Source organism: Convolutriloba macropyga, chromosome 6 (genome assembly GCF_964194025.1).
Source record: "Convolutriloba macropyga chromosome 6, txConMacr16.3, whole genome shotgun sequence".
NCBI lineage: Eukaryota > Metazoa > Xenacoelomorpha > Acoela > Convolutidae > Convolutriloba > Convolutriloba macropyga.
This window is the reverse complement of record NC_134473.1, coordinates 17,097,349-17,108,821: the sequence shown is the minus strand read 5'-3', so window position 1 is coordinate 17,108,821 and position 11,473 is coordinate 17,097,349. Positions and strand designations below refer to the sequence as shown.

Genomic DNA, 11,473 nt, shown 5'->3' with positions numbered 1-11,473 from the left:
CGGTCAGCGAAGAATATATTAAAAAAACCTTTTAGTTTCGTTTTTTCCAAGTTGTTATCGAGGTTTAAACAATTGATTAATATCCTTTTTTTGTTCACCTTTTTCGTTTTTTTTTCAATTTTTTCCAGCTTTACAAAAATTTGTTGAAATTGTTAATGATGGCCTCATTAGTTTTAGCTTTTTAAACCTACAAAATCAAATACTGTTGTTGAAGTGTTTGATCCAATTCTCTCTTCTATTCAAATTTTCTCTAAATTCATTGTTTTTCATCAAAATTGGCTTCAAATATAAATCCTTAACCCCTTTTCTTTAAATTTGCCGGAAAGACGATACAAAACACTGCTAGCACTATCTTTTTAAATTCATCTATGTGCCATTTTACTTCTGTCACCTATGTGAATGTCCTGGAATAAAATTTATATCGCTAGTTTATTTCACTAACTAAAAACACAATAATTTTCAAAAATCCGCTAATGTTTGGATTATTTACGAAAATTTAGTGGTTGCGCACTTGGTATAATTGTGCATTTTTAATCAACGAAATAATTGTGTAGTGGTTGTCATGTGCACGATTACGTAAAGGTGATTTTTTTGGATCCACAAACTATTTGGATTGTCTTTTGTTAGACATTTTCGAAGATATTTTATGCTTCATTCCAACCATGATGATTTTAAATCAAGGCCAGGTCATTGCGAAATATTTTCAGCGAAATGCTCATGACTTTCACGGCTTCAATACTGTTGGCTTCCACAAATTTATTTGTTTAATTTTGTGCTGTTTGTATTTGCTGTTATTTTGTAGGCTTATGGCTCAGTCTCGCCAGTGACAGGTCCCACCAATTTCCTACGGAGTTGCAATTAATCTATCCATTATTCTTTTGTTGAGAGTTGATGGTTGTTACAAAATTTAATGTTAATTGTTTTCAAAAGATAGCACTGGATTTTTGAGCTCTGACATTTCTTATTAAATTTCTTGTCATCTTGTAGCTTAGTCGCAACAAAAAGAGTTGTATTTTCTCTTGAGTTAAATATAGTTTTCTCTTTAGTGCAGTTTCCTTTTTCGGCTATGGTTTTGGCGCTTATAGTAAGCGTTTTCAAAAAAATTTTTTTTGGTCTAGTTTTTATATTTTTATTCGCTTCTTTGGCTGTTCTGTTTTCTTCTTATATTATCAAATTAAAGACAGTTAACATACGAAGTTAATGACGTAAAAAGAAGGCGGAATTGAACATATATAATGGGTTTAGAGATCAGATCATTGTTTCAACGGCTTCAACACTCTTACCAGGTTCCTCTACGACCTGTTACCAGGTTCCTCTATCCTAAATCTTCCTCATTTGGTGACGAATTAGTCAAAAATGTGTATGAGTGGGTTCCCAACATGTTGTTCGACAGCACATTACCGAGCCTCCTTGTTGTGTTGTTTACCGTAGAAACTTATATGTTTCCCCTTGTCGCATTGTTTACCGTTTAACTGATATTGAAACCTATCTATAACTGTGACAGTCCGCTCTAATTCGGATTAGCTTATATACGATTGGTTGATAATCGTATGCTTATGCAAAATTCTGTTTCTGGGGAATGCTTTGTTTCATTTTCTCGTAACATTTTTCGAATTCATTTAATTTGCAGTATCTACGACATGATCAATGATATAGATTTTATATGGTTTGAGAGTCTAACGTTTGTACTGAAGAAATATCATTGCTTTCTATCGATCCTGTGATTATAAGAGCTGAAACTGCAGCATCGCGCACTCGTTTAGTGGGATCGTTTCTCGACAGAAATATCAACTTTGTCCGGAACCTCTCGAGAAAAAGCGGAGATACCGCTGCCACACGACAAGCGGTTTCTCTCACTAAGTAATCTTCATCTGATAAACAGGGTAGGATCTCGTAAACTTGTCGACCTACATCCAATTGATCTTTGATCATTTCGTATAGAGTGAGAACTGCCGATACACGTGTGTTCGGACATTGATCTTTTGTAAGTGAAATCAACAAGTGCATTTTCTCTAACTGAATTTTCCTTGCGAAATATTTTGTGAAAGTACTTCTTGTTGAAGAGTCTATTCGTATGAGAACCCCAAATATATGCAATTGAGTTGCGAGACGGCACAGTTTTGCCCAAATAGGAAACAAGACGTTCTCGTCAGTGCAAAAAGATACAAGATTTTTGGGCATCAATGTTCCGTGTGGTGTCAGTAACTCATTTTTGAGAATACTCCAAAGCCACATTCGGTCATTTTCTGCTATTCCCTCAATATTATTCGCGTAATGGCTGAAAAAGTGGGCGAAGAAAGTTTTCCAAGATACCTCTTTCGCATTTCCCATGTAACAACTCCAGAAATATCTAGGAGTTAGGTCTTTCACTGGGAAGTCAATGTTGACAAACTCGCGAATACCAAGATTGCTTTTAATCCTACGTGGAAACTCGTTGTTTGCTGAAATTTCGTTAGCTATAAATTCAAAATGTTTTTGCCGATTGTGATGATCTGATATGTCGATGACATTTTTTCGGTATTGGGCTAAAATGAGTTGTAATGGGAATCGTAGGGTAGTCAAATTAACCCATTCAAGGGTAGACTTTGCAAGTATGATCGGGATTCCCATCTCTACAGCCAGGCAAATTTCTTCGACAAATCGCGTTTCCTCTAGCATAAATTTTCCACATTGAATCTGTAAGTAGTTTTTCGATTGAATGATTTTGTAGCTGTTTGCTTCGCCGATAGTCAGATCAGCTCCGGAATCAAACTTGTCTCTGCTGATAGTCTGACATACAGCGACTCTGAACCCGTAAGACTGCAAAAAATGCTCAATGTTGGAGGCTATATGAACATCGTCTATTCGATACGAGATGCAAACGTCGTATATGTGACGGCTTCTAGAAATTTTTCTATTCGTCTCAGGAACATTTTCAAAATCCGAAAATCGGGATGTCGGCAAATCCAAGCACTTCGTAATAATTCCGCCACTTTTCTTTTTGTAGTTTTCGAGACCTGTTGTATCATTATTGCCTGTGTTGATTTCAGGAATTTTCAGTTTTTCTTTTAGATCATATCTCGTGTAATCGAGGTATCGCCGATCATTGCACGCCGTACATGGCCGAATTCTGTTGTCGAGTATCGAAATTTTTGGGTTTGGAAGAGCGGGAATAACTGTAGACTTCGGCCGGGCTCGTGGTTTTCGTGACGTCATTTGAATGTTGATTACTTTCTCAATAGATTATATCAAGCGAATAAACTATGAGGAAATTTCAAGTATGAATTTTGATGACCGCTGAAATTTTCTAGTCTATTTTGAAATTATGAGCAAATTTGTGGCCTGAATTTATTTGACCGCTGATATTTTCAAGCTTATATTGGATTTGAGAAAAACTATAGCACCATTAATTGCGGCTTTTTTGAAAATGGCATGGTGTCTGGTTTCTGCTATGGCTGTTGTTTAGACATTGTTACCCAGCGTGTTTGTGTTTCAGAGGCTATTTATTTCACTGTTAGTTGAAAACACCTGCAGATACGTTTATGAATTGGATATAGCGATTATGAACAAAAGAGGATGTCTGGTTTAATCCTAAGAGTTCACACTTGATTGGATCAGTTTGGAAATGCTGAAAAGATTCGGATTCAGAAATTGAATTGATATCATGTTGCTTTTGAATACAGGGCTGGTTTTCATCTTACACTGACCAATACAACTGATAAAAAAATGCGGTGAATGCGTTGAAATTTTTAAGTCGAAAAATTAAAAATACGTTAAAAAAAGTTACTGTAACTATTTGTGCTCATCTCATCAAGTTTACCCGAATTTTTAACAATGATTGTAATGAAAAGCATCATTATCTAGCACTGATCTGACAAAAATTCACCGATTTTGGTCAAATGATTAGACTAAAAGTTGCCAAATTTTTGTATATTACAATCTTCAAAATTCAGTACATTTTACTGCTGAATTAGTAAAAAATAAAAAATAGTTAAGCGTATTTTTATAAATTGTAAGTTTTAATTCATTGAATGGAAACTTTCATCAACTGCTCTCTCACCACTGCTGAAAGTAGTTCGTATTCTGAAACAGACATATTCGTTTCTTTGAGACAATTATCATGCATATGCAGGCATATACAGGGTACTGTTCATGCACATAGAGGGTTTATGCGTAAACATAATTTTTACTGCTAAGAAATGAACAAATAGATTAGCTTTGATGTTCTATCAAATTAAATTTTGGATTAAGTAAAGATAAAAAAATTGCATCGGAACTATTTGTAGGGCCGCTGATCACAATGTTGCCCTCTAAAAAAAGGTTACTTGCTACCAACTTTCTAGTGGACTGACTTTCAGCGAAAACAACAGCGCCAAAACTATCTAAGAAATGTGTCACTTATGTCAAAGGAAAAACCAGCCTTTTCATTTACTTCTATTTAGTTATAGGGGTTTTTAGCATAGATGTCACATTACTTTTTGAATTTCACATCTAGACGTTTTATTCTACTGTGAACGTTTGCTGAAAATGGTTCGATAAAAAAATGGCTCCAAAAAATGAGTTCGATAAATTGCAAAAGAATTAGTATATCTCAGACGAAAACAGGTTCATCGACAAAAGAGAAAGAATTATTCATAAATAAAGTTTTTTTGAAGGGGGAGTTGGGGCCCTATTGCTGCAATAGGCATTGAGTTGATGAAGGTTTTCAGATTGTTAAAATTTTAAAGTCCAGCTTGTCTAGTTTTAAACTTTCGCGATACAGAAATTTTCAAGTGATTTTATTTAGACTTTATGAACTATGCTATGGTACGAATCTTGTCTTGACAGATTTTTAAGTTACGGTTTTGAGAAACGACCAATAAACTGGCCAATTGCCCAAAGATATACCCCGGCTAACCACCCAGAGTGTTTCAGTACTGAACTTGCGTGTTTCATTCTAACTTGTAAAACCAGCACTGAAACAGCTTAGTTACATAAAAAAGTCGGTCATAATGTCAAAAAAACCAGAACACCTATTCAGACTGTTCAGAGTAATTTCATAATCAAAAGAAAGTCAAAAATAGTTATGAACAGATTAAAATTAGGATAAAATCAGAAGCGCAATTTTACTCGAAAAAAAGACTGATCAGTGAAGATTGTGACATGAACAGAATCTGTAGAAATGGAAAAAAGTATATATATAGTCTCTGGATTTACAATGGTTCAGTACTGAATCACTTTGGTTGGTCAGCCAGGGTAATAGATTTGTCGGCAAGTGGCTCCAGGCAGCGAAAAACTAAAGCACAGTCGTACACATAATTTTTCATCCATAAGATGAAATACTTCAAAAGAAAATATGATATAACAATAAAACAAGAAAAAACATTATATAAAAATTAAAAAACAATTTAAAGCTGGATTGGTTATTTTTCTGTTAATTGGGCAACACATAGCTAAACTGTCATCGAGCTAATTATTGCGATAAAAGTCTATCTGAAACCAATGATTCTTCAAAATGACCCCTCATTTCTCGGTCCTGAATTGCCTTTACAGATGAACGGTTAAATTTAGTTTCTTTTTTCGAAACGCGCAAGCTAATTAAAAAACGGAAAGTTTAATTGAAATAGCAAAGAAAACGTATTCCCATGTTAGTCCTTTTTTTCAGTATTTATTCAGTATTTTACAGTTGAATGCCTGCATGTTATATATTTTATGGGAGCCGAAGTTTTCGTTGTTGTGTCGTGCCAACTTTGGCCGGCGATTGCACCTAGATACAAAATTGGTACGATTCAAAGGCTTAGCAATCTGACTCATTTTTAAACTTTAGTGTTACGCACTGATTTTTATAGTGTTCCTCGTGGTGTTATGGAGGTTTATATTAGGAGTAATTAACTCGGATAATTGGCATTTTACAAGGACTTATTTGGTGTTTCACAGTGCGGTTTTTAGCAGATATATTTTGAAACAAAATTAGCTAGTAATACCCTTTTATTGAACGGTTCGGATGCGCGATATATCCACTGGTTTGCCTTGTATCTAATAGCTTTTCTCAGAGTTATTCTGCTCTGTAGAGGCCTGGTGTAACTTAGAGTTTTATAAGGATTTTCCAGTTCAATCTTTAATTGTTTTGGCAATAATTAATCAATAAATTTAGCAAGAAGTTTCTCAAGTTTTTATCAAGGTTAACAAGATGTTAGGCAACTGATTGTTAGGCTGGTTCTCCGGTGTTCTGGTGATCGTAAGTTCCGCAGGGCTGTGCCTTCAGTTGTATTGGTCCTTCGTAAATATTTACTGATTTACAAGTTGGGCAATTTCCGGCTTTTGTACGTCTCTTGATGTTTGTTAAGTACATATACAAGTTCCGTATTAGCACCTACTTTATCAGAATAATTACTTCACCAAGTACATAATCTCTCATAAAGTTATTTACTAATTATGTGAATTTATCATCAAGAAACTCAAAAAATGTAAATATTGAGGCTTTTAGGCACTTGATATGTTTGCTAGTAAACTGTCACTGTGCGGTTGTTTTTCGTAAACATAAACAAATTAAGGGCTACAGGCCTAGATGGAAATATTGGCTATATATGGCCTTGAAACTGAATGAATATTAATTAATATAAAGCACTTAGTTAAGGATATTTTAAGGAATATCATCACGTAACTATGAGGGACGAAATAGAGGCGTGACACTACCGGACTTTATGAAAATTTTCCATGAAAATTTTAGAGAAAGAACTGGGGATTTACAATATTTCTATAAAATATATAATCTGCACGAGTATGAGGATATAAACATATTTTTGTTGGAGCCACCTAATTTATGTTTTCTTAGAAAAAAGTTTGGAACGAAAGCATTTTAGTTAAAGACATTGAAAGAAGTTAAGAGAAATAAAGTTTAAGTTAAGACAAATGGAGATAAAGGTTAAAGTGAGGAAGATTAAGACAAGATTAAGGGCTCTGAGGAAACATTAAGAATGTGAAAGGGCGCTAATTTAAGAGGAAAGAGTGAAGACATAAGTTTAAAGTTAAGATTAAGAGAATAACGGAAATTAGCACTGGAAATAATCATGGTTATTTCTTTGAATAATGGCTCTAAACTTTTAGAAGGAGGATAAGAAGGATACTGGTTAAATGAATGGTTTAATGCACTGGTTAATTTCTGAAAGTGAACATTTATTTCGAGTTTATAAAGCACTGATTAGTTTTACTTAGTGAAAGAATGGGCACTTAATCTGTGAAAAGAATAATTCTTATCGAACTTATATAAGACTTTCAAGAACTTGAAGCATACTCTCCTCTCGGGATTGAGCTTGGTTGCCCAGTTCATTGTCTGTGTTAAATCGGTCCATGGTTTTGAGTGACATGGTAGAAGTTGCAGGCATGGAATTTCGTCGTTGTCGTTTGAGGGTTCCAAGTTCTTCTGGGGAAATGACTGTTGGTGGTTGCTTGAGTTGTTTAGCGAGTGTAGTAACAGCTTCTGCTTTCAGATGTTTGGGTACGGAAACTACTGGGTTTAGCGGTACATTGGTTCCATTAAGCTTGATGAAATTTGGTACCATTCGTCGTACAAAGGCTACTTTATGGTATAAGAACATGAAGAGAATATGTAGGGCTAGATTTCCGATAAAGACAATGATTGTTAGTGAAAGAGAAAGTTTGATCGGAACGTAGGATTCAAGTTTGTCAATAAGTGCTGGTTTAAATGACTTCAATTCAGTTGTAATGGGCTTTGCTATAGCGTCTAGTGATTCTGTTGATAACTTTCGATTCGAGTAAATAAATTCTGTTTTAACTTTCTTCAATAAATCTAGATTTGCTTCTGTGCTGGAATCATATTTCGGAAGTTCATTGATGTTGGGTACTGAGTCAATTAAATGTGAAAGTGGATCTGGTAATTTTACATTAATTCTTGTTGCTGGAAGGTACTGACAGCTTTGTAAATCAGCTCGAATTTTAATGTGGTCACTGAACATTGTATGTCCACATTTTATTGTGATTAAACAGATGTTACAACCTTTATGAGGAATATTGGTGTTTTGGCCATTTTCATCCATACCAATCTCACTAAAGGTAAAATCACTTGAAGCTGATGTTAGTAGCCAAATTCCGTATCCAAGGTTCTGTGCTCGTTCAGGGTTGGGTAACACAACCTTCTCTGTGTCACATACTTTCAATGCTGATATTGAGTGGTGAAACTTGAGGGTTGCTAGACACGAGGAGAATCCAAGGTGGGTTTCCATTGTCTCATGACAGATTCGGTATCGTGGCGATCCAAGACAGTTGTCATACTGAGCTTTCGTCAGTACTGTAGTTTCCATCTGTCCTTCGGAGATTTCTAAGTAATCTCCCTCTATCACATATCGTACGGCATCTACAGAGTCCTTCTGAGGCATAGGGATTACTATTGCACGATAAACTTCAAACACTGTCTGGCTAGAGGCTAGGGGAATGGCTAGTGTCAGTAAAAGTCCGTCTTCAACTGTCGAAATCTCTTGTACTAATTTCGCATCGTAGTACGAAAGTATGTCAGTCATAGGTATTGCCAAAGTTAGACGATCCGGGGCGTTCTTTTGGCTGTCATGGAATGCATCAAGAATATTTATCAAAGATTTACGAGGTACTAAAGAGATTGCAAGACGTTTATCAAGTAAAGTAGGAATTGCATTTATAACATTAATGCGGAAAGAATATAAGGCTCCTCTGTAACTTTTGATATCTGCATAAAGAGTAAGTAGTAATGAGGCTGCTGTGTCAAAGTTAAAATTCAACTGTTGCTGTGATAATTGAATTTCCATGCAGGTTGCTATTGCATTCAGATTATGTTCGACAATTGCAAATTGTTCCTCAACTAGTTTCCAGTTTCTGTTCTGGTTTTCTTGCATTTCGTTTTGAACTTTATAAACCTTTGCAAGTTCGTCAGCAACTAGGAAAAACTTCGCATCGGTTTGTGCTCCGATTTCCATGACATAGTCGTTGAGGCTGTTAAAACTATTAGCTAATCGATCGATGTTTTCAGCGTTTTGAGACGTGCGCTGACAAGATCTGAAAATTCCTGTTATTCCACCGCATCCTCCGCTGCTCATTGCTATTCCTGGACCGAAAAGTCCAATTCCAGCGACTGCGGCTGCTATAGCAAGCGGGGCGGCTCGTTTCTGTCGATTGTGAGGGTCCTCTTCGACTCTGGTGAGGAGTTTTTCAGTCTCGTTACGTAGCTTAAGTACTTCAATTTCAGCTTCGATTGTTTCATTGAGGATCTTCGTGTAAAGCCAGTCGACATTGAAGGCTTTTGTCTGATTCCAATACGTGGTAATGTACGTCATATTACAGAACTCTGACTTTGTTATCCATTTTTGCGAGAGTTCATTAAGTAGGGTCTCTACTTGTTGCCGTATCGTGAAATTGTAACGAGGAAACGGTACTAGAAATTCCGCGTTGATGAATTTCTCAGTGATTAATATCTTCGATTCCTTATGGAAAATTATTCCCTGGGCTAGAGCTGCTTCTGTGTTAATCGGAGTCTCAAAAGTAGGGCCAAAAAGTACGAGATTCAACACAATTGTAAGTAACATCTTCGTGTTTCAATAATATCAACTATGTTTTAGGATAATCTTCTACTGATGTGGCTCCTCTGAGTGTTTCAACTGGTTCTAATCGTTCTTCCGGTGTTTATTTGTTCATTTATTTGATGTACTCGGGCTTTTAGTTCTAGTTTTCTCAATATGGCACTTGTTTATGAGATGTTTATTCATTTCAGGTGTGCTCTACTTTTGGGTCATGTGTGTTGATGTGTGTTTTTATTGATATTACTACTAAAGATGGTGTTTAAACATGTTGAAGTGTGGTTATTTGGTTGAATAATGGGTGTGTGATGATGGGGATAGTGGTTGGGGGGTCGAATTATGCAGTCTTTACATGTTTTTTCGAGTTTTTCAGATTATTCTGCTTGCAAATATGTGTTTTAATATTACTGTCGGCCCGAATAATATCACTCTGGGGTGCTGCAGCAACGGGACCAGGTATGTATCAAGGAACTGAGTTCACTGGTCTCGTTTGCGGCACCCAGGGTGTAATATCAATAATAGTACAGCAGTAGTTAATAGCTTAGAAGATGGAGGAGATGGATGGGACTGGGACGTAATATTATTATTAGTATTCATATTATTATTCTTATTATTCGGGATTGTTGGGATGTGGAGGAGAAGAAGGATGGGAAGATGTGTGGGAAGAAGGACGGAGAGGGAAGAGAGTGAAGATCAGGAAGATGAGGGAGGAGTTGAGATGGAGGAGACGGCAGTTTAACTAGTTATTTTTATTTATTTATTTAACTTATTAACTGACTTTTAGTTGTATATGTTTAGTTGTAGTTTGATGAAATATATCCTTATATACTGACTAATATACTTGGTGCTACTAATATTTAATAAGGTGCTATTAATATCATAGTAATTAGTATATAGCAATATTTGTTTTTGTGAGGGGAATTGAGGATATAAGTAGGGGATAAAGGAAGAATTAGTGAGGCGTAGTGAATAAGTAAATGTTAGTGAAGGGTGTAATTGTGTTCAAAGCGGTGTTGTGTGTTTTGCGGCATGCGTTATTAACAATTAGTGGTCGTTATAGCATGGTATTTAAACGTCCTTGGCATTTATTGCATAATCTGTTCTGTTTGTGTGTTTTCATTCCTGTGATTGTTCATTTTTGACTTAACATTTTAACTTTCTGCTGGCTTAATCACTAGTTTGGCTCAATTTTTGAATTTTTAGATAGTTATTGCTAGCCATGGATGTTGCCCAGTATGAGGATTTTGTGACTTTCTCGCGAAGCAAGTCGTTGTCTCAATCTGAATGGATGTATCCATCATTTGTTCGGACATCTGAGGAGCGACGAGCTTATCGGGACAAAGCAGAGCATATGGTACTGGGGTCAAAGAACGTGGGGACGTCTGAGTTGGTCGTGAATCAAGAGGTGTTGTTGTATAAGGTGGAAGTGAAGGTGGGCAGCGAAATGCAAGTTCAGGAGAAGGAAATTCCAACTCAGCAGATGGTGTCTCAGGAGTTGGCTTCGCTTCATGTCGGGTTTAGTGCTTCTGCAAAGCACATTACTCGTGTGAGGTCACAAGTGATCGCCTGAAAGCTGCTGGGTTCTTCTTTCCACGTTCTATGGGAGGATTGCAGGCCGCTGTTGAAAGGTAATTGCATATGTTTATAATATTTGCGTATCTTTTTGGTGTTTTTCTTTAGTTTGTTACATGTATTATTAAATGTGAAGTGGTGTGTGCTTATTGTTTAGAGCTACTCGTGAATGTGTGCCATGTTTCGTGAAGAAGATGCACGGCAAAGAGGTGCATTGCACTTTTTTCCGTGCAAATCTTCGTGCAAACGTGTGTGCCGAATTGGGGTACGAGTTTTATAATGACATTTATGCTGAGCATGTGGACATAGTGTCATTTAAAACTCCAAAGTTGCTTGGTGCGGCTGGTGTGAGGGCCGAAGTTGGTGGTCTGTGTGCTCTC

The 11,473-nt window shown here is 36.3% G+C and overlaps 2 protein-coding genes across 5 annotated transcripts in view; both read right to left on the bottom strand.

Annotated features, from left to right (window-relative positions):
* Window positions 1-1,580: 1,580 nt before the first annotated feature.
* LOC142340825 (uncharacterized) lies at window positions 1,581-3,446 on the bottom strand. The gene has a single exon (XM_075391560.1). It carries the CDS (start codon window positions 3,193-3,195, stop codon window positions 1,660-1,662), a length of 1,536 nt encoding a protein of 511 aa, XP_075247675.1. The 5' UTR covers window positions 3,196-3,446; the 3' UTR covers window positions 1,581-1,659.
* A 170-nt stretch (window positions 3,447-3,616) lies between these two features.
* The window catches only part of LOC142340824 (uncharacterized), a 28,261-nt gene continuing 20,404 nt past the window's right edge, over window positions 3,617-11,473 (bottom strand). For all 4 annotated transcript variants that reach the window (XM_075391557.1, XM_075391558.1, XM_075391559.1 and 1 more), the window contains exon 4: window positions 3,617-4,062. In XM_075391557.1, coding sequence (XP_075247672.1) covers window positions 4,036-4,062 — 27 coding nt within the window. In that variant the 3' untranslated portion in view covers window positions 3,617-4,035. The remainder of the gene's footprint in view (window positions 4,063-11,473) is intronic.